The following is a 21,599-nucleotide window of genomic DNA, read 5'->3' on the forward strand; positions in this document are numbered from 1 at the left end:
AATTTGAAAACAAAGATAAGGGGGTTGGAATGCCCTGCTGACTTCTAGATACTGAAAAAAATTATGAATACTTTATCTTTGGGCTATGGAGTCTTTATAATATCGGCTAAGTACAACTCAGCATTCAGCACAACCCGCCTAGTCAAGTCCAACAACTTGCCCAAAAAGCTCGCTCTAGTTTGCTCAACGAGAGAAAAATTTCGGCCTCCCTTTTCCTTCATAACCTCGATTCCACAACTTGACATGCCTCAGTCCTACAACTCATCCTGTAATTTGTCATGCCTCAAACTGCAACTCATCCTATAATTCGCCATGCCTTAAACTGCAACTTGTACTGCAACTCATCGTGCCTCAGACCCGTCTTATGCTCTTCCTCAAGAGCTTTGAACTCAATATAAACAAAAGATCTGAATCTTCCTCATGGAGAAGAGGAGGAGCTACATAAATATAGTAACCTTTCCATCCGAATGGGTGCGTCCCTTAACTGAGTCGACTTGAATATTTGGAGAGGCTGACATGGCTAATATGGAGCCACAAATCTTCAACTTTAAATTTTCAAATTTATTCTTTTGCAAAGGCCATGAAGACCATGCCTTTCACATTTTTCTTTTGACCAAACAATAAATACATTTTCTTTTATCACAATCATGAAGAATATGCTAAACATAAATTTTTCTTTTGACAAAAAGTATAATTCATCTTTCATCATTAAAAGTACAAAATTTGTACGTTATGAAGACCAACCATAGCTACAAAAGTCAACACTCTCTCTTAGCTAGGGAGGTATTTATAATGACTATCCAAATGTTCTCATGTTGACAAATTTCTCTAAGAAAAGGTTATAACAAATCCAAGTACTATAATCAGGTCGAAAATTGTCACACATGGTAAAACAAGTTCCATAATCAGGTCAACAATTGTCACACATGGTAAAACAAGTTACCATAATCAAGTCAACAAATGTGACACATGGTACATTGATAGATCATCATCAATATCATAATCACCACCATCAATCATATATAATAACAGTGCACCATCAGACAACTATAGACATAGTCTAGGTGAAACAACAAAGACCTCATCAACGATAAACAAGCTCACTTCAGAAAGAGATCTGAGCATGATGTTGGGAGGGTACAGCCTCTAGGACCATTCTCCCTCATGCATGTCAAAGTGGCACAGGGACAACATCCCTAATCAAGTCACTATACAATGACACAAGGAGAATGACCGTCCTCTGCCAAACCATTTTCCTATACAGGTCAAAATGACACAGGGACTACAACCCTAATCAAGTCACTATACAATGACACAGGAAAATGTTTATCCACCAGACCATTCTCCCTAATTCCGATTAGAGTACATGACACGTGAAGAATGTCTGCCCATGATGCTATCTAATCTATCAAATCATTCTCCCTAATTCCAGTCAATGTACTTGACATAGGGATAACATCCCTAATTCTGGTCAAAGTACATGACACGGGGAGAAACCATATCCATGATGCAATCTTCACTCCCTCTCAACCAGAGAAGCATTCCCCACAAGCCCGAAAGTACACAAACTTCCCTTAAGAAAAAGGCTTCAACAACATATCGACTATCTGCTCATCAGTGGAGATATACTTGAGCTTCATTGTTCCCTTCTGAACCATGTCTTTCATCATGGTCAACACCTACACTTGATCAAATCCAGCGAGTAGCCTCTGAAGCTATGCTGCTTCGAAACTTTCCAATTCAGCTGCAATATTATCGGCCTCTGCCATACTTGCCTCAAGGCTCATGCTCATCCAAGAAATTACATAAGGTCCAAACTATTGATTTCTAGTAGCATCGGATGTGCTCTAAGCCTCAAAATTTACAAGGAAGCTAGGACACATACATTCCAGAATACCCAGAAATCGTTTTGGGAAATTCCACCTGAAGACAATTTTATTAAAATAATTATTTATTTTTAATGGATGCCTAAGTCTAAACTTAGGAAATTAAAATAATTGAAGGGAATTAATTAGACTGGGTGTGTAACTTCTAGAAGAAGATGAGGATCAAGTCAAAATGATCTGAGCCATGGATTAGAATCTAATATGGGTCGTTGATTGATAAACGTGAGGGCTATAAGGACTTCGATGGGCATTTGGAAAACACAACAGACAGATACTTAGCTGCCCAAGTAGATCGATTTTCTCACTGGCCGAAGTTCGGCAAGAGGAAATTGAATCAGAGGGTGAGTTGCAGGTGAGAGAGAGAGGATATCAGCAATAGTCGAGAGTGCAGGAAGCGACAGGAAGAGGCAACGCAGAAGAGGGAGGCAGGTCACCAACACAGAGGCAATGATGTAGGGACAGCACAGTCACTGGACAAAGGGTGATGCATAAGTCTAACTTAGGAAACTAAAATAATTAAAGGGTACTAATTAAACTGGGTGTGTAACTTCTAGAAGAAGACGAGGATCAAGTCAAAATGATCTGAGGCATTGATTAGAATCTAATCTAGGTCGTCGATTGATCAACGAGAGGGTTATAAGAAGGACTGCTATGGGTATTTGGAAAACACACCAGGCAGATACTCAGTTGCCCAAGTAGATCGATTTTCTCACCAGCGGAAGTTCAGCAAGAGGAAATCGAATCAAAGGGTGAGTTGCAGGTGAGAGAGAGAGGGTATCAGCAATAGTCGAGTATATAAAACGGCAAGAAGAGGGAGTGCAGAACAGGGATGCTAGTCACCCACGCAGAGGCAGTGATACAGGGACAGCACAGTCACTGTGCAGAGAGTGATGCAATGTGGCTAGCATGAGGGCAACTAGTCCTCTCAAGTGTCAAAAATTCACTGTGGAGTGGAGAAATTTGTTTGTAAAATTTCTCTCAGTGATTCTTCTTCTATTCTGCTATCTGTAGATTGTACATGAGATTTTGCTGAAGAATAATAAAAGAAACCCTCATCTGCTGCACCAGTTTTCCCACATTGAGTTTTTCCAGAGACGTTTGTCCAAAAATAACTGTGTTAATGTGTTATTGTTGTGCTTGTATTTTCCTTACATTTATTTTTCCGCAGTAATTAATTTGTGAAGACTACAGTGTATGTATTTTGATATATGTCGTAGATAACTACAAATAATTAGTTTTAGTAAATTAACAAATAGAAGAAATATTATCAGTTGCAGCAGTAGGATTTGGAATTTCTAGATTTTCACATGGTATCATATAGCATCGACAGGAGGCAGGAGAGATCTAGTGCAGAAGAAAATGGAACAGCGTAGCACTACGTAAGCAACTGCTCGAAGTCCCCTGAAGGGCCAGGTAGATAAGATTTTGAGGGAGAGTTAATTCTCTGAGTGAGTTGGCAGAGAATCAATCTCCAAATCAAAGGGTTGTCAAAGTCAAAGTGAGCAACTGTGATTCTTTTCGAGAGAAGATATCCAACTAAAACGTAGTGTCTTGCAATAGTAAGTACAGCGTTGAGAAGAAGAATAGCACAGAACAACATGAATAGACAAGATGTATTATCTTCTAGATTGGAAGAATAATTTGCATGTTTGTCAAGTTCAGCATCAGCAGGCGTTCGGTATATTGATAGCGAGGCTTCAACTCACATGACTAGAGTACGAGAGTACTTCTCTAGCTATCAAGAAGAGCAGATGGACTTCCAGATCACTATGGGAAACAGAACGAAGTGTACTCCAGTAGGGAGAGGCACCATAGCATTTCAGATGGAAGCAGGAACCAGCATAAGAGCCACTAATGTGTTGTATGTGTCGGGGTTAGGAATGAATTTGATTTCAGTGTCCCAATTATAGGACAAGGGGTACGATGTATACTTCATTGGAAGGAAGGTGTATGTCAAACATCCCAGCTGGAAGAAGAAGAGACAAATTGGAGCTCGAAGCAACAGATTGTATAGATTGCAGCTCGAATCTCCAATGGCACTGATAGGCAGTAATCATAATGGTGAAAAGGAGTTGAATGAACTATGGCATAGGCGAATGGGACACTTACACCATGGAGCACTGAGGATGCTCAAAGAGACTGTTACAAGAGTTCCAGTCCTCAGTACTAAGCATGATGATGTATGCAGAGGATGCGTACTAGGGAAATACGCTAAGGTAGCTTTTCCCAGAAGTGACAACAGAGCAAGAGGCATGTTGGGATTGATACACTCAGATATTTGTGGCCTGATGTCCACGAAAGCTGTTAGCGGTGGCGAGTACTTTGTCACATTTATGGATGATCACTCTAGAAAAACCTGGATCTATTTCTTAAAGACCAAGAATGCGGTCTTTGATCAAATTAGAGAGTTTAAGGCTCTCATAGAAAACTTGACAGGGAAAAAGATAAAGGTATTGCATTCAGATAATAGTGGAGAATATACGGATAAAAACTTCACAGATTTCTGCACAAAGGAGGGCATCGAAAGAGAGTGGACAACAACATACAATCCACAGCAGAATGGAGTAGCGGAGCAGAAGAATAGAACAATTGTCGAGGCAGCAAAGGCTATGTTATATGACCAAGACTTGCCTAGATTCTTATGGGCAAAGGCATGCAAAACAACGGTGCATATCCAGAATAGAACTCCTCACAAAGCATTGGGGAAGAAAACGCCTGAAGGAGTCTTCACAGGGAAAAAATCGGGGGTGAGACATCTCATGATATTCAGAAGTGTGGCATATTGTCACATTCCAAACGAGAAGTGTAGTAAGCTGGATCAGACTGTCGAAAAGGGGTACCATGTAGGGTATAGCGAGACCTCAAAAGCATATAGAATCTACATTCCAAGCAACAGGAAAGTTGTAGTAAGATGAGATGCAAAGTTCTTAGAAGATAGAGCTTTCAGAAAATCTCGAGAAAAGCCAACAGAAGATCAGTGAGAAGATGTTCCATTAGTCCAACAATAGTAGGGGCAACAAGAAGGACAAGTAGGAGGATAGATATCAAGCTCGAGTACCGTAACCAGCACTAGTATTTCCTCAAGAGTAGGAGATCCAGACAGTTCTCAGCAGATGGAACAACAGGAACAGGAGGGGGATTTGATTGAGCCTCCCACCAACAGTGGTAGAACCAGCAGAGAAGTACGACAGACGGTGAGGGACGCAGAGGAGTTTGTTGGAGCTCCTAGAACCGACAAGAGGCAACGTAGATAGCCTGACAGGTACCAAGCCATGGTAGCACAGGTTGAAGAACCCTCCAGTTTTCAGGAAGTCATACAACACCAAGTTTGGGTGGATGCCATGGTAGAAGAGTATAGTTCTATCATGACGAATGATATCTGGGAAGTGGTACCTAGACCAGTGGATAAATCAGTTGTAGGATCAAGGTGGATCTACAAGATCAAGTGTGTTGCAGATAGCAGTATAGAGAAGTACAAGGCTAGGTTTGTGGCAAAGGGGTACGCACACACGGGATGGAAGATTCACCAGATGGATGGCAAGACAGCATTCTTGAATGGGGCAATAGAAGAAGAGGTGCATATAGAATAGCCCGAAGCCTTTGAGACTCATGAAAAGATAGCTCTTGTATGCAGGTTAAAGAAAGCCTTGTATGGGCTCAAGCAGGCACCCAAAGCATGGTATGGTCGAATTGATAGTTACTTGCAGATTCATCAAGAGTGATGTTGATCCCAATCTCTACTATCTAATGGTGGAGAATGAGCCACTTATTCTGGTACTATATGTGGATGACTTATTTCTAACAAGGTCATATAGGCTCATAAAGGACTGCAAAAAGAATCTTGAAGTAAAATTCGACATTAAAGATATGGGGTTGATGCATTATTTTCTAGGGTTGGAAGTTTGGCAAAAGAATGGGGAGATCTTCCTTGGGCAAGGAAGATATGCTACAGAGATTCAGAATGCAGGATTGTTGGCCCATGGCTACACCTATGATCACCAACTAAAAGAAAATAGATGCATCAGGAGATAAAGAAGTGGACCCCACCTTGTACAGACAGCTCATTGGGTCGCTCATGTATCTGGTCAACACTAGGCCAGACATTTGTTTCGTTGTCAATACCCTTAGTCAGTTCATGGTGGAACTAAAAAGGGTACATTGGGCAGCAACTAGGCACATTCTTAGATGTGTGTGGAACAATCAGATATGGTTGAAATACACCCGAGGAGATGACGTCAGATTGAGTGGATTCACAGATGCAGATTGGGCAGGTAGTTCGGTGAACCGGAAAAGTACCTCCGGGTATTCTTTCAGCATTGGATCAGGGATGATCTCTTTGTGCAGCAGGAAGCAGAAGTCGGTAACTCTGAGCTCAGCGGAAGCAGAATATATGGGAACCGACACAGCTACGTGCGAAGCTATATGGTTTAGAAAACTACTTGTGAGTTTCTTCAGGAAGAGGATGGAAGCGACTAGTGTTTTCTGCGATAATCAAAGTTGTATGAAACTCTCTGAGAATCCAATATTTCATGATCGATTAAAACACATTGATATTAGATGTCACTTTATCAGAGACTGTGTTCAGCGTGGGGCAGTGCAGCTGCAATTGTGAAAATTCTATCACTGCAACAACTGATTTATTTTACCTACTTATTTTCCAATAAGTTATTTACGAAAACCCTTATATAAACATTAAAATAAATTATACTGCAGATATCACACCATAATACAAATACATGCACAAGAATCAAACACATCAACACAGATATTTTGGACAATTGTCCCTAGAAAAACCCAATGCGAGAAAACCGGTGCAGCAGAGGAGGATTTTATTAATCAGCTATTCTTGAGTACAACTGGGTGCCAAACTGGCTTACCCCAGCACCTCTTCCAGACTCAGCGTCAGACTTACTGGCCTCTGCGCAGCTCCCTGACCCTCTGCGTCAGCTCCTGCCTCTCTTCGTCAGCACTAGACCTCTCTACGTCACCCACGCAGGCCCTCAAGTGACTGCACAGTCCTGCTCCCTCTATGTCTGCCTGAGAGGCTCTGCATTTGCCTCTCTAATCTCTGCGTTGATCTTCTGGTATTGTTCCATACTCTCTACCTCTTGCCACACTCCAGACCTCTAGTTTGAATTTCTCAACAAACCCCGCTCTAGAAATCGAACTGACTGGTCTCCCTCAATATATCTCCAACTAACCCTCAAGTCCCCTTTTATACTTTTCTTGTTGATAATCAACGGTCGAGATTAAGTCCCTAATCAACGGCTAAGATTAAAATAGACTTGATCCTTATCTTTTGGAAGCTTCTCATCCTTATCTTCATTAATATCCATTAATCTTTTTATTTCCCTAAGTTTAGACTTAGGAACTCATTAAAATATTAATTATTTTAATAACTCTTCATCTGGATGGATTTTTCCAAAACAATTTCTTGGTTTTGGAGATCTCATGTGCTTTAACCTCTCTACCAAAATTCATGGCTAGAGCACATTCGATGCTACCCCAAATCAACACTCCCTCTTAGCGAGGATTGTGCTCTAGTAATACTCCTCACTAAACATCACTCCGATTATACAGCATCGGTACCTGTGCTGATGCTAGGCCTCCCTACCCAACATCCTCTGCACTGTTGCATCCTGTACTATTGCCCATGGCTCTATCACTGCCATTGCTACATCTGTACTGTAGCTCCCTCTGCATCCATGTTGTTGCTGGTCCTTCTTCCCAACACTACAACTCCCTATGCATCCGTGTTGCTGCTGGTCCTTCTTCCCAACACTGCATCTACACTGCAACCCCCTCTCATCATGTTGCATCGTGCTACTACTAACTGCTATTGCACTGCAACATCATACCCGTTTCTTCTACTGAAATGGATTCTTTATCATCCTCATCTTCTCCCTGAAATAATCAGACTTGGTTCTTCCATGGGCCTTGGTAAGGATGTCTGCCACCTGTTCTCCTGTAGGAGTGTAGCTCAATTGTACAACTCCTCGTTGGACATAGTCTCTGACAAAGTGACACCAAATATCAATATGCTTTGACTGATCATGAAAAACTAGATTCTCAAAGAGCTTAATGCAACTCTGATTATCACACATGATCCTAGTCGCCTCCATATTTCTTCTGAATAGGTTCACAAACAGTTTTCTAAACCATATGACTTCACACAAAGCAGTGCTTGCAGCCATATATTCTGCTTCAGCTGAGCTCAGAGCTACGGATTTCTGTTTCCTATTGCACCAGGAGGTCATTCCCGATCTAATGTTGAAACAGTACCCAGAGGTACTTTTCTGATCCACTGAAATTCCAGTCCAATCTGCATCGGTAAATCCACACAATCTGATATCCTTACTTCTGGTGTACAAGAGTCCATAAACGACTATTCCCTGTATATATCTGAGAACATGTGTGGTTGTTGCCCAACGCACCCTCTTCGGTTCCACCATGAACTGACTAAGGGTGTTGATAGCGTAACAAATGCTCGGCCCGGTATTGACCAGATACATCAAGGACCCTATGAGTTGCCTATATAAGGTGGGATCAACATCCTTGTCTTCTGATGCATCAATTTTCTTCCAATTGGTGATCATTGGAGTAGCCATGCGTCTACAATCCTACATCCTGAATCTCTTCAGAATTTCTGTAGCATATCTCTCTTGCCCAAGGAAGATCTCCCCCTTTTGTTGCCAAACTTCCAACCCCAGGAAATAATGCATTTGTCCCAAATCCTTCATGTCAAATGTGGCTAGATTCTTCTTGCAGTCCCCGATGAGCCTAGATGATCCTGTCAGGAAGAGATCATCCACATATAATACTAGGATTAGAGGCTCATTTTCTACAACTAGATTGTAGAGATTTGGATCTACGTTACTCTTGACAAATCCCATTTTTTGCAAGTAGCCATCAATTCGACCATACCATGCTCTCAGTACCTGTTTCAGCCCATACAAGGCTTTTTTCAATCTGCATACATGAGACTTCTTCTCATGTGTCTCAATGCCTTCTGGTTGTTCAATGTATACCTCCTCTTCTATCACCCCATTCAGGAATGTCATTTTGATATCCATCTAATGAATCTCCCATCCCATCTGTGCTGCAAAAGATATCACAATTCTAATAGATGTATACCTAGCTACTCGGGTGAAGGTCTTTTCGTAGTCAATTCCTTCCTTCTGAGCATACCCCTTAGCCACAAACCTGGCTTTCTATTTTTCCACACTGTCGTCTACCGCATATTTAATCTTGTAGATCCATCTCGAACCTACCACCGATCTGTCTTGAGGCCTTGACACTACCTCCCAGACATCGTTCACCATTATGGAGTTGTATTCTTCTACCATCACATCCAACCAAACCTGATGTTAAGCAACCTCTTAAAAATTGGAAGGCTCCCCATCCTGAGCTACTAATGCTTGATATCTTTTGGTTGTTTTCACTCCCTTTTATTGTTTCTTGGTGCAGCGATGAAATCCTCTGCATCTCGCAGAACCTAATGAAGTTCCCTGGTCATTCTTCCTCTGGTACCAGGTGCTTCTATTAGCTCCTCCTCCTCCTGTGATTCTTCCTGATCTGAGAAGAATTCTTTACTTCCGTTGGTTGAAGTGGTTTGACCAACAACTCATCTTTTGACTGCTCCTCGGAAGGCATTTCTCGAGATTTTTTGAAGGCCCTGTCCTCCATGAACTTCACATCTTGTCGAGCTACTACCTTCCTGCTCCCTGGAAGATAGATTCTGTATGCTTTAGCGTTCTCGCTATATCCCACTAAATATCCTTTCTCTGCAGTTTGATCTAGCTTCTTCCTCTTTTCCTCAAGTATTCGGCAATATGCTAAGCTCCCAAATATCCTAAAATGACTGACTTCAAGTGTCTTCCTTGTGAATACTTTCTTTGGAGTAGTCTTGTCCAATGCCCGATGAGGAGTTCTATTCTGAACATAGACTGTCGTATTGCATGCTTCTGCCCACAGGAACTTTGGCATATCCTAATCATGCATCATGGCCCTAGCTGCTTCTACGATAGTCCTGTTCTTTCTTTCTGCTCCGGATTGTAAGGAGTTGTCCACTCTCTTTTGATGCCCTCCTTAGTGCAAAAATCAGTGAAGTCTTTATCAACATACTCTCCACCATTATCTCAGCGCAAAACTTTTATTCTTCCCTGTCAAATTCTCCACCAGAGCCTTAAACTCTTTGAATCGACCGAAAACCTTGTCCTTGGTTTTCAGAAAATAAATCCAAATTTTCCTTGAGTGGTCATCAATGAAGGTGATGAAGTATTCGACACCACTAAGAGCTTTAGTGGACATAGGTCCGCAAATATCTGAGTGTATCAATCCTAGTACACTCTTGGCCCTATTTTTAATTCTAGGAAATTTCGCTTTGGCATACTTCCCTAGAGCACATCCTTTGCATACATCGTCTTATTCTTTACTAAGATCCGAAACTCTTGGTACAATTTTCCTGAGAATTCTCAGAGCCCCATGGTGCAAATGTCTCGTTCTTCTATGCCATAGTTCATTCAAATCCTTGTCTCCATGAATGCCTATCAGTGCCATTGGTGATTCTAGTTGTAATCTGTACAACCTATTACTTCTAATCCCAATCTGCACTTTATTTTTCTAGCTCGGGTGTTTGACGTATACTTTCTCCTTGATGAACAAAATGTCATAGCCCTTGCCTTGAAGTTGCGATACGAAAAGTAAGTTCATCCCCAGTCCTGGTACATGCAACACATTGGTATCACGTTCTCCTTGATGAACAAAATGTCATAGCCCTTGCCTTGAAGTTGCGATACGAAAAGTAAGTTCATCCCCAGTCCTGGTACATGCAACACATTGGTATCACGGAACCGTTGTCCCGTTTCTGTTTGAAAAACTATGGTACCGTTCCCTATTGCAGTACACTTTGCCTTATTCCCCATGGTGATCTGAAAATTCATTCTTTCCTCTTGATAATCTGAGAAACATTTCCGGATTCCCGTCATATCACAGGAGGCTCCACTGTCTATATACCATACCTCTGATGATGCAGAGCTAGTCACACAAACAACTTCTTCTTCCAATCTGGAAGCCAACATAGAGAAATCGAAAGTATTGTCTCTTGTGCAATTTTCTAAAAATCTATGTGAGTCTCCTGACGTAGATGCCTCTGCATCATGGTCTCGACCCATAATTGATTTTCCCTTCCCGTCTCTGATTACTTGCTCTGATACCATGTGAAAATTCTATCACTACAACAACTCATTTATTTTACCTACTTATTTTCCAATAAGTTATTTACGAAAACCCTTCAGTAAACATTAAAATAAATTATGCAACAGATATCACACCATAATACAAATACATGCACAAGAATCAAACACATCAACACAGATATTTTGAACAATTGTCCCCGGAAAAACCTAATGCAGGAAAATTAGTGCAGCAACAGAGGATTTTATTAATCAGCTATTCTTGAGTACAGCTGGGTGCCAAACTGGCTTACCCAACAGAGATCAATTCTCCAGCACCTCTTCCAGACATAGTTTTAAAAAACGGCCGTTTCGAAATGGAAACGGCCGAGTTGGTCCATTCCATTACCCTCCGGAGTGACTCGGTACAAAAAACGGCTCGGTTGGCCGAGTCAGCCATGACTCGGCCGAGTCATGGCTGACTCGGCCAACTCGGTCGTTTCCCGTACTGACTCGGCCGAGTCACAAACAACGGCCCATAACCCACTTAAACAGCGATTTAACATTATTTTAATGAAATTTTAAGGGGTTTGTTGATTGGTTTGGACTTCAAGGTGTTTTATGAATTAGCTAAATGTTATTTGGGGTCCATTTCCCCCTCCCAAACACTATTTAACACACTCAAATGCTCTCTACTATTGATATGCTATTCAAATTTCAATGTAATGTTAAATTCTTAAAGTAAAAGTGACATTCTCCTTGATCTTCATTTTCATCCTTTTACTTAAATTTTTAACATTACCATGAAATGACTCAGGATGTTTGAGAGTGGTTTCGGCCTCATTGGATTTCATATGGAGAAAGTAGAATTTTCAATTTCATTCAAAATCTAGCAGACTTATCAGTTTTTCAGGATTTCAGGATTGGAGGATTGCAATGTTTCCATTGAATTTTGTCATGTATTAGGGTATGGAACTCGTATTTAATCAAGAGCACCAATCCCTCTATGTACCTTGATGTTAGTGACATTGGTTGTCGAACTCCTCTGGGATTCGCTCCCAAACCAGGAGCTTTTGAAAATGTTGCTCCCACTCCCGTTTTCGCTCCTTCTCCCAAGTAACACAGAAGAGAAACCATTTGGATCAAAAACGGTTAAATGATCTAGTTTATGTCCAATACAACCTCCGGCTCAGACGAAACCATTTGCTGAACAAAAGACCTAATTCAGATCCCATTGTGTTGGAAGACATTGATCCAACATCAGATTGGGTAGTGGAGAGTCGTCCAGCAGAGTTTGATCCTGATGAGGATCTTGATTTAGATTTAGATATCGAGACATCAGTTGAACTTGAACATGTTGTTCAGTTGAATGCAGATCCCAATCCACCAGCCTCAGTCTCACAGCCAGCAAAGACTCCAGTTGTAGGTGCTTCCTCTACTCAGCCACGATAGAAGCGCAGCCGCATATCTACTCTATCTCAGCTTGCATCTGCTGCAGTTGCACAGCCTGCTAGTGGTACCACTTCTACAGCTGCAGTTGGAGATGATGATGAGGAGGAAGAGCCATGGGGCCCCCTGTCTGACTTTGATGATGATCCAAAGATTGATCGACATGATCTTGGCTCCTTTGGCAGTAGCTACTAGCCAGTAGCTGTAGTACTAGTACTGGAGTCTGGTCACAGTTTACTTTTGTTGTAGAGGCCATTTCTAGCCTCCTTGGTTATGTGTTTTTTGTTTTGAGTCTTTGATCATGTATGACAGTTGACTATGTATTGCCATTGGGTACCATTTTGATATAATGGATTGGTTCATGAGCCTACTTTGATCATATGTTGTCTTCCATCTATATTATAATGCTGTGTGTTTGGAAACATGAATGAAAATCTTTAAAATTATGTTTTTTTATAAAAAAAAATAAATATTTAATGTATTTTTTACAATGACCAAGTCATTGAAATCGAGCTGGCCGAGTCATTACCGTTTCGGAGTCGGAGTCGGAGTCAATCCTCGGCCGAGTTGGAGTCGGAGTCGGAGTTTTAAAACTATGCTTCCAGACTCAGCGTCAGACTCGCTAGCCTCTACGCAACTCCCAGACCCTCTACATCAACTCCTGCATCTTTGCGTCAGCACTGGGCCTCTTTGCGTCACCCATGCAAGCCCTCCAGTGACTGCGCAATCCTGCTCCCTCTGCGTCTGCCTCTCTAATCTTTGTGCTGATCTTTTGGTACTGTTCGTGACTCTCTGTTCCGTACTCTCTACCTCTTGCTGCAATCCAAACCTCTAGTTCGAATTTCTTAGCAAACCGCGCTCCAAAAATCAAACTCACTGGTCTCCCTAGTATATCTCCAACTGACCCTCAAGTCCCCTTTTATACTTTTCCTATTGATGAATCAACGGCCGAGATTAAGTCCCTAATCAACGACTAAAATTAAAATAGACTTTATCCTTATCTTTTGGAAGCTTCTCATCCTTATCTTTATTAATACCCATAAATATTTTTATTTCCCTAAGTTTAGACTTAGGAACTCATTAAAAATATTAATTATTTTAATAACTCTTCATCCGGATGGATTTTTCCAAAATGATTTCTGGGTTTTGGAGATCTCATGTGCTTTAGCCTCTCCACCAATTTTCATGGCTAGAGCACATCTGATGCTACCCCAAATCAACAACAGTATGTCCCCACAGGAGATCAGGTAGTAGACGTACTCACAAAGGCTCTAGGAAGAGCTAAGTTCATCTAGTTCAGGAAGCAGATGGGTATGGTAGAGAACTCATTTCAATAGCAGAAATAGATGGTTTCTTAGTTGCAGCAGCAGCAAATGAGAGGGAGTTGCAGTGCAGATGTAGTAGTTGGCAGTAGTATGCAGGGACAGCAGCAGCACAGATGCATCATTTGCGCAATAGTTGGTGGGCAGTGGTGTCAAAAATCAGCAGCGCAGAGGGAGATGTTACAGAGTCAAGGTGATGCTTCAGTACGTTGCATTACTAGAGCACATTCCTCCTAAGAGGGAGTGTTGATTTCTGGTAGCATCAGATGTGCTCAAAGACTCAAAATTTGCAGGGAGGCTAGCACACATGTATCCCAAAATACCCAGAAATCGTTTTGAGAAATTCCACCCGAAGACAGTTTTATTAAAATAATTAATTATTTTTAATGGATGCATAAGTCTAAACTTAGGAAATTAAAATAATTAAAGGGTATTAATTAAATTGGGTGTGTAACTTCTAGAAGAAGACGAGGATCAAATCAAAATGATCTGAGGCATTGATTAGAATCTAATCTGGGTCGTTGATTGATCAACGAAAGGGTTATAAGGACTTCGATGGGTATTTGGAAAACACACCACACAGATACTCAGTTGCCCAAGTAGATCGATTTTCTCACCGGCTAAAGTTCAGCAAGAGGAAATCGAATCAAAGGGTGAGTTGCAGGTGAGAGAGAGAGGGTATCAGCAATAGTCAAGAGTGCATAAAACGGCAGGAAGAGGGAGCGCAAAAGAGGGATGCAAGTCACCCACGTAGAGGCAGTGATGCAGGGACAGCACAGTCACTGCGCAAAGGGTGATGCAGTGTGGCTAGCATGAGGGCAATTGGTCCTCTCAAGTGTCAAAAATTCACTGTGGAGTGGAGAAATTTGTTTGTAAAATTTCTCTCAGTGATTCTTCTTCTATTCTGCTATCTATAGATTGTACATGAGATTTTGTTGAAGAATAATAAAAGAAACCCTCATTTGCTGCACCAGTTTTCCCACATTGGGTTTTTCCGGGGACAATTGTCCAAAAATAACTGTGTTAATGTGTTATTGTTGTGCTAGTATTTTCCTTACATTTATTTTTCTGCAGTAATTAATTTGTGAAGACTGCAGTGTATGTATCTCGATATTTGCCATTGATAACTGCAAATAATTTGTTTCAGTAAATTAACAAATAGAAGAAATATTATCATTTGTTGCTGTAGGAATCGGAATTTCTAGATTTTCACACAAACTTAAGAAATAAACTCAAACTGAATATGGGAATCCTTGCAGCTTCACAAGATCCATCATTACAGATGATTTCAAGTCAATTTAACTAAGTACTCACTCTTACACTGACAATCCATCATCCAAGAATCTGAGGTTAACTTTCTCTGAGGTCATAACAGAGCTTTCTGATTGCTCCCTCTGGAGGCAATACTCTCCTCAAGGCCACTCCCTCTGACACGTTAGTCCTTGTTGACCACTGGAATGGCACCTGATGATTATATGAAGACTCCATGCCCAAGGATGATCCAGAAGACACTTGTACCATCAGATATCATCAGTCAACGTAGTTTTTTAACTCTACTTCTATCTTCTCATCGTCTTTCTTGTACCTAGATTCCACACCCTACGCGGAATTGTAATAAGTGATACTAGTAATGATGAGTTTTTGAGTTTGTAACAGGCCTAGAATGTTGGGACTCGATCAGCAAACGTGTACACCTTGGAGTGTTTTTTTTATCTAGTTAATTATCCCTTCTTTATCAAAGACGAATAATTTTTTTTTCACTCACGTTTACCCCAAATCCGGGGTGACGGTTTGAAGGTTGAGCCCCTAACACATCTTAGTGTCTAAAGCCGATGTATATTACCATACTAGATCACACAAAAAATTTCATGGAATTTGGTTTGGTCTAGGTAGTCATTTTTTAATTTTTTAGATTTTCCGCACTGCAGAAATTGCAAATAAAATTGTACTTGTAATGTAATAAGTGATGTCTAGAGAAGTTGTATGGGGTATGAGTAATGAAATTTACACCTCTCACCATCAAATTTTTACTATGACATACTTTGATGTGTTAAAAAAGTGTTTTGAACCCTCAAAACCCACTTTTCCTAAGTTTAGTGAGAAATCTGGCAATTAATTAAATCAGAAATTAAATAAATGGAGAAAAATAAATATCCACACATGCTAAATGTTGTGGAAATGAGGTGGAAAATTATAGGGGAGTTAAAGTGAAGTCCCAAGGTGATGTGGATTCCTAAAATCAAAGAAAGGACATGTGCTTAAATAAAATCGAATTTCTGAAATTAAAGGAGAAAGTTGCTTACTTGGAAATTCGAATTTGTGAAGTCAATGCACATTTGGGAGGATTTCGGAGAATATTTGGTGGAGATTTTTGTGGGAAATTGTTCCCACATGGGTTGCCACCCATATACATTTGTTATTCTATCATAAAATTTGAATTTGGCACATAAGGGAAGAAGAAAATGATGTCCACTTAACAAAATTCGATTTTTACACTTTGCATTTGAGCTTCATTCAACAAATTCGAATTTCTCTTTAGGATTGTCACCTCATGCCACTTGTTTAATCACTTTTACATTGGGATTGGCTCCAATGCCATTTGTCATTGTCATTTTTTATTGGGATTTTCTCCCAACTCTTTATATAATAGAGCCATGGGCTCTCATATTGTATCATGTAATACGAGCTATTCTGCTTGAGGAGACTCTGCGGGATTGTATTCACTACTTTCAATATAATACAACAGTCTTTGGGGTAAAGCATGATGGTGTTCTTCTCCTTACATGTGTGGTAAATTCTTGACTTGTTGTTATGCTTCTATTTATTTCTTCATATCATTATTTCTTTCACGCTTGTTTCAAGTTATGTTAGTATGCATCTATCTCATATTAGCATAAGAATTAATTATTTGCTTTAGGAAAAGAAATCTTCTAGTGGATAATAGATGTATCTCTAGGAATTCTTTCCACTGCACTTATTTAATTTCATGTCGATTTAATGATTTGTGGTGAAGTTTTCTAGATGAATCACTATTTGGTCAAGCTTTTCAAGCGTGAGGGGAAATTCTCGGAGGAATCAACCCATTCTTGAATAAATTCAAGGAGAACCCGCATGTTTTGAATTCCAAAGTCTCATCTATATCTTATTTGTGTCTTGCAGGGATTCTTTCAAGTTTTTTAAAGCTTTTATTTCTTGCATCAAAATATCAAACTTGGAAAAATTTATTTTTTATATATCATACTTCATTTATCAATATTTGGCTATTTCACAGAGTTAAGTCATGGCTAGTCAAAGAGGAGAGTTTGCTCATACTCTTTGGCCTAGCCTTTTGTAGATTATTTTTTAACATACTTTGTTGTCATCTTGGTCTAACATTTGAGTAGTTTTTGTATCATTTTGAGCGAGATAGTTTCCATGTTTTGATTTGTAGACTTTTTCATCTTGAAAGCATTTATAATATCTTGTGCTAACAATTTAGTGTTTCACTTTTCAGGTTTATTTTGGCTTTCCATTTGAAAGCATTTCACTTCATTTTAAGCAAAATACAATTTCATTTCTTAAAGAGCAAATACTTGGAAGGCACTAGTTGTTTATATATTTGATGCTTATCTTTTGAAGGTTATTACTCATATCAATATTTTGCTTATAAATCTTAAAGAGATAATCTATTTAACTCTTACAATTCTCCTAGAAACTCACATCCTTTTTAAATTAACTTTTCATTAGAGACCACCCCCTTAGCTAACCTAGGAGATAGTTCAAACGGAGAGAGTCGGGATTAGTGTGACAGCCCCCTCTCTGAGTTCCCTGCCACCAACCACACCTTGTGGGGTTGAAGGCTTTTCTCACTGACTTGTAGGTAGGTGTAGGCAGCTGGGTCAATAGTCCTTCAACTTCCATCAGAGATAAATCATATAGGATCATCAACTGAGGTAAACATATTGACATGATCCTATCCCTCTCTCTGGGAGAATCTTCTCAAATCTTGCTTCCATGCTGCCATCTGCTGCATGCCAAACCTTCACTTCTCTTTGGCACAATCAGGGCATACTTCAAACTGTCCGCTCCTTCTAAACTTGGGTCTCTAGTACAATATCCTTCAAGTAGCAATTCATTTAAAGTTCTCTCACTTTGCTTCATTCTTCCACTTCTTCCATTTGCTTCCAGATCCTAGGCAGCCTGTGCCATTGACCTACAATACTCACTAGGAGGCCATGGAACGACAATTACAACCAAGCAAAGATTTCAAAGAGAAGAGATTAACTACTAGTAAAATTAGTAAAACTCAAATGGGAGAAATATAAAATACTTATCTTTTGAGAATAATATCAGCTCCCTCTTGATCTTTAGTTCTCTTGCATCCATACATCATCATCATTCCTTCCATGCAACAGCTAGAGTTTCTTCTTTCAGCGGAAACGTCCAATCCTAGGGTTTTTCTTATCCGAGCCTTGATGTTTGCTGGGAATTACAATCCCTAGATATAAAAATCACAATCAAGGCTTTCAGTCCTCCAAACACTAGAGTCGATATGGGATGAACTTCATTAACCTCATCAATCAATGACTTGATCAATAAATATCCTTAGTCTCTTTAAACCAATTAGCTCTGTTCAAAATTGTCATAGCAGCAACAATATTTTGTCCTTAGTCTTTATTTCAATGGATTCCATCAGTCTGGCTTGAGCATGTGATCTCAGTGCCCAAGATATTTCACGGCATTGTATGTGACATCAAATCTTATAGAAAGAACTTTAATTCAACAGTCAAGTATATCATATCCAATGCACATCCTTCATTAAGGTACATCTTTCAGGTGTCAATCAGTAGAGCAAGTGCAATACATACTGCTGAAGTATAGGGAATGACAATCTTTGCATCTTCTGGTCATCATTTTATTGTGCTCACACATGCTGCCCAAATCAAGATAGCTTACATGTCACTCATTCGTAGGAGTGTTTATACTGTTGATTGAGAATGTTATCTCATAACCGACCTTCACTCATAATCGAAGCTTTCAAATATTTGATGCTAAAACAGATCAGCAATTGATGAAGTCACTCGACCTTTATCTTTCGTCCTAATCAGTCTTTATTGCAATTCTGGCTTCCCAAACTTCATATTTGTTTTGATCAATTTTAACAGATATCTCTTCAACTTCTTGGTTCATTACATCAAGTAGACTTCTTACTATGTTGAGAACTTTTAGACAGACAATATCGAGCTTCCTTAATGACCACTTCCAAATAATTATTTTATGACTTCATCTTGTATGCTTCCTGAGATACTTTGGCCTTGAATTCTTTTTGACTGAGATAAATTTTGAGGCTCCTTGAATTACTGATTTAGAAGTCTGAGGCTTTAGGTCCTGAAACAGAGACATGACTGGAGACCTTCTTCAAAGGTCTTAAAAACTTGTTTGGACAGCAAATTTGCATCTTTTCTTGTACTTTGTTGACATATAACTTTGATGTTCTTGAACATCATCAGTTCAATTCCATGAAATATACTTCGGACTTCTTCTAAACAGCTTGGCTCTATACTAGATATGACTTCTGGAAGGATTGATTTTCTTCATAGATATTCTACATTTGCTGAGGTAACCCTTCGACTGGGTATTTTGACTAGGTCTCATAATCTTCTTTTATGCATAGAACAGAGATCCTTTGAAACTTCAATCTGACATTCAAGGATTCCATTTATTCAGAGGTGTAGAGAAGACTTTGAACGCAAATTCTGAGATTAATCCTTGTGAACAAGGTATGCTTTAGTGACATAAGAACTGTGATAATTCGGATCTCCTGAGATGGATTCTGTGCCCTTTCAGTCTCCTGTAACATGACAGAGAATTTCGAACCTTCTGAAATTTTCAGCCCCTCTGAGACTCCTGAGGCTTCTGGTCTGAGGTGCTGAGTTTTTGCCTTATGTAATCAGCTTTGAGGTCTTTTCAGCCTACTGGGATAAGAATTAGGACTTCATCCTATTCTTAGGCTTAGGAATTGTTTACGATGCCTTTCAATATGAGGCTTAGAATCAACTTCAGTGTGTTTGCAGTAGAACAGATTTAGAGACTTCCAATAGTAAATACTAACAGAGGGCAGCAGTATTGCTCTAAATTATAATATTATAAACCCCCAGACCCTACAAGCACATTAGAACTTGTGCTCAACCCAACATATAAAAGTTATTCCAAATGAAGTAAAGCTGAAATAATGTGTTGACCAAACACTTCATACTATCAAGAGAAAGCTAGTTGCCTTAAGCCAGAGGTATGTAACCCATTTCAATGTGATTTAGTATTCTTATCAGTCCGTGTACTAAATCAAAACAATCATTAATCTTGAAACAACATATATAGGCCAAGATTATAGAAGATATTCGATGAAATGAGAAGACAGGAAGTACTCAAATGGATTTAAAAGACAATGCAATTATCATTTTTGAATCAATATGGTTTCCATAGACAGGGTCTTATGGACAAACATGACATTGGTAAACCAGTCAAGTGGTTTTGTCACAAGCACATTTTGTTATATTTCTTGACTACTGGACTTTCTTGAATACCCAGAGCCAAGCCTCGAGACTTCAATCAATACACATCAATGAAAGGAGAGTTATCATCAACCACCTTATGTGTTCCTTCAGTCTATAGATTCTAAACAACATTAGCTGTATTAGGAATGGAAGAAGCATAAAATTAGCCATCTTGTGCAAAATTACCTTAAAATCTTTTTGCAGCTCTTCCAAACCAGCTTGCATTCTTGGATTTTTACTTGTGCCCATCAGAACAAACTAATTTCAAAAGCCATAAAAAGATCATATGAAATAAGTGAGAGTAATTCAATTATAAAACATAAGAAAGGTTTGCTCAAATAGAAGTCAAAAAGAGCCATTATGTTGAAGAACCTGAGCTCCATTTCTTGGTGCAGATGTCAAAGCCAACTTTATAAAATTCAAGTCTGCATCTGACATGTCTATACATGCACATCCAACCTGCTCAGAAGAAATTTTCAAAAACTAGTTAGCCACAAGAAAATCTTCTGAGGTCTTATCACTCTCAAAGAAATAAGTGAGAAAAACAATAATAAAATCATTATTCAATTTCGGATAGAAAAAAGGATATTGTGTTAAGCATTTTTATCACTAGTAACTAACAATCCTAATTTGTGTTAGACATTGTAATGTTTATTTTATCCAAGTACTAAATGAGATGTATAAGCATAATCTTGTAGCGTCATAAAGTGAAAAATAAGTTATAACTTATAAATGGCAATTAAGTTAATGTATCTAATGAAACTAAGTGAGCAGTTCCTAATGGGACTAACTAAACTTGCTAGATATATATACAACACCACTATGTAATTTTGAAGCATATTGACATAATACCAATGTTACCAGACTCGGAATCGGCGAGGCAAAAGAGCGAAGAGTTTTAATCGGATCGGGGAAAAATCGGGAAAAATCGGTGAATTCAATAATTTAAGATATAAACATATATTGAATTAAAAAAAAAAAAAAAAACATTTTTCATTGATATTCAATAAAGCCATGTCCAAACAAGGCATAATATCAATAGATGTCCAAAATATCATGAATGAATAACTATCTCATATATGTTATGAGTCCAAACATGATCCAAAGCACTGGGTCTTGACTCCTAACCTATGACTACATCGAACCAGAAGCATCTGCTTCTAAAAGTTTATAAAATACTGCATACTAATCAGTAAAAAAGCAGTAACTGAAATCTCTTGATTGCTGCTAAAATGA

General features: G+C 39.3%; 1 protein-coding gene across 2 annotated transcripts in view; it reads right to left on the minus strand.

Moving 5' to 3' along the window:
• The window catches only part of LOC149260315 (uncharacterized), a 350,342-nt gene that overhangs the window by 80,946 nt on the left and 247,797 nt on the right, over positions 1-21,599 (minus strand). For both annotated transcript variants that reach the window (XM_089420223.1, XM_089420214.1), the window contains 2 exons: positions 20,736-20,822; positions 20,550-20,621 (listed from right to left, as the gene is read on the minus strand). In XM_089420223.1, coding sequence (XP_089276349.1) covers positions 20,550-20,621; positions 20,736-20,822 — 159 coding nt within the window. The remainder of the gene's footprint in view (positions 1-20,549; positions 20,622-20,735; positions 20,823-21,599) is intronic.

Source organism: Pinus tabuliformis, chromosome 6 (genome assembly GCF_031772625.1).
Source record: "Pinus tabuliformis cultivar Carrire ecotype Pingquan chromosome 6, CPIR1, whole genome shotgun sequence".
In the NCBI taxonomy this organism is placed as follows: Eukaryota; Viridiplantae; Streptophyta; class Pinopsida; order Pinales; family Pinaceae; genus Pinus; species Pinus tabuliformis.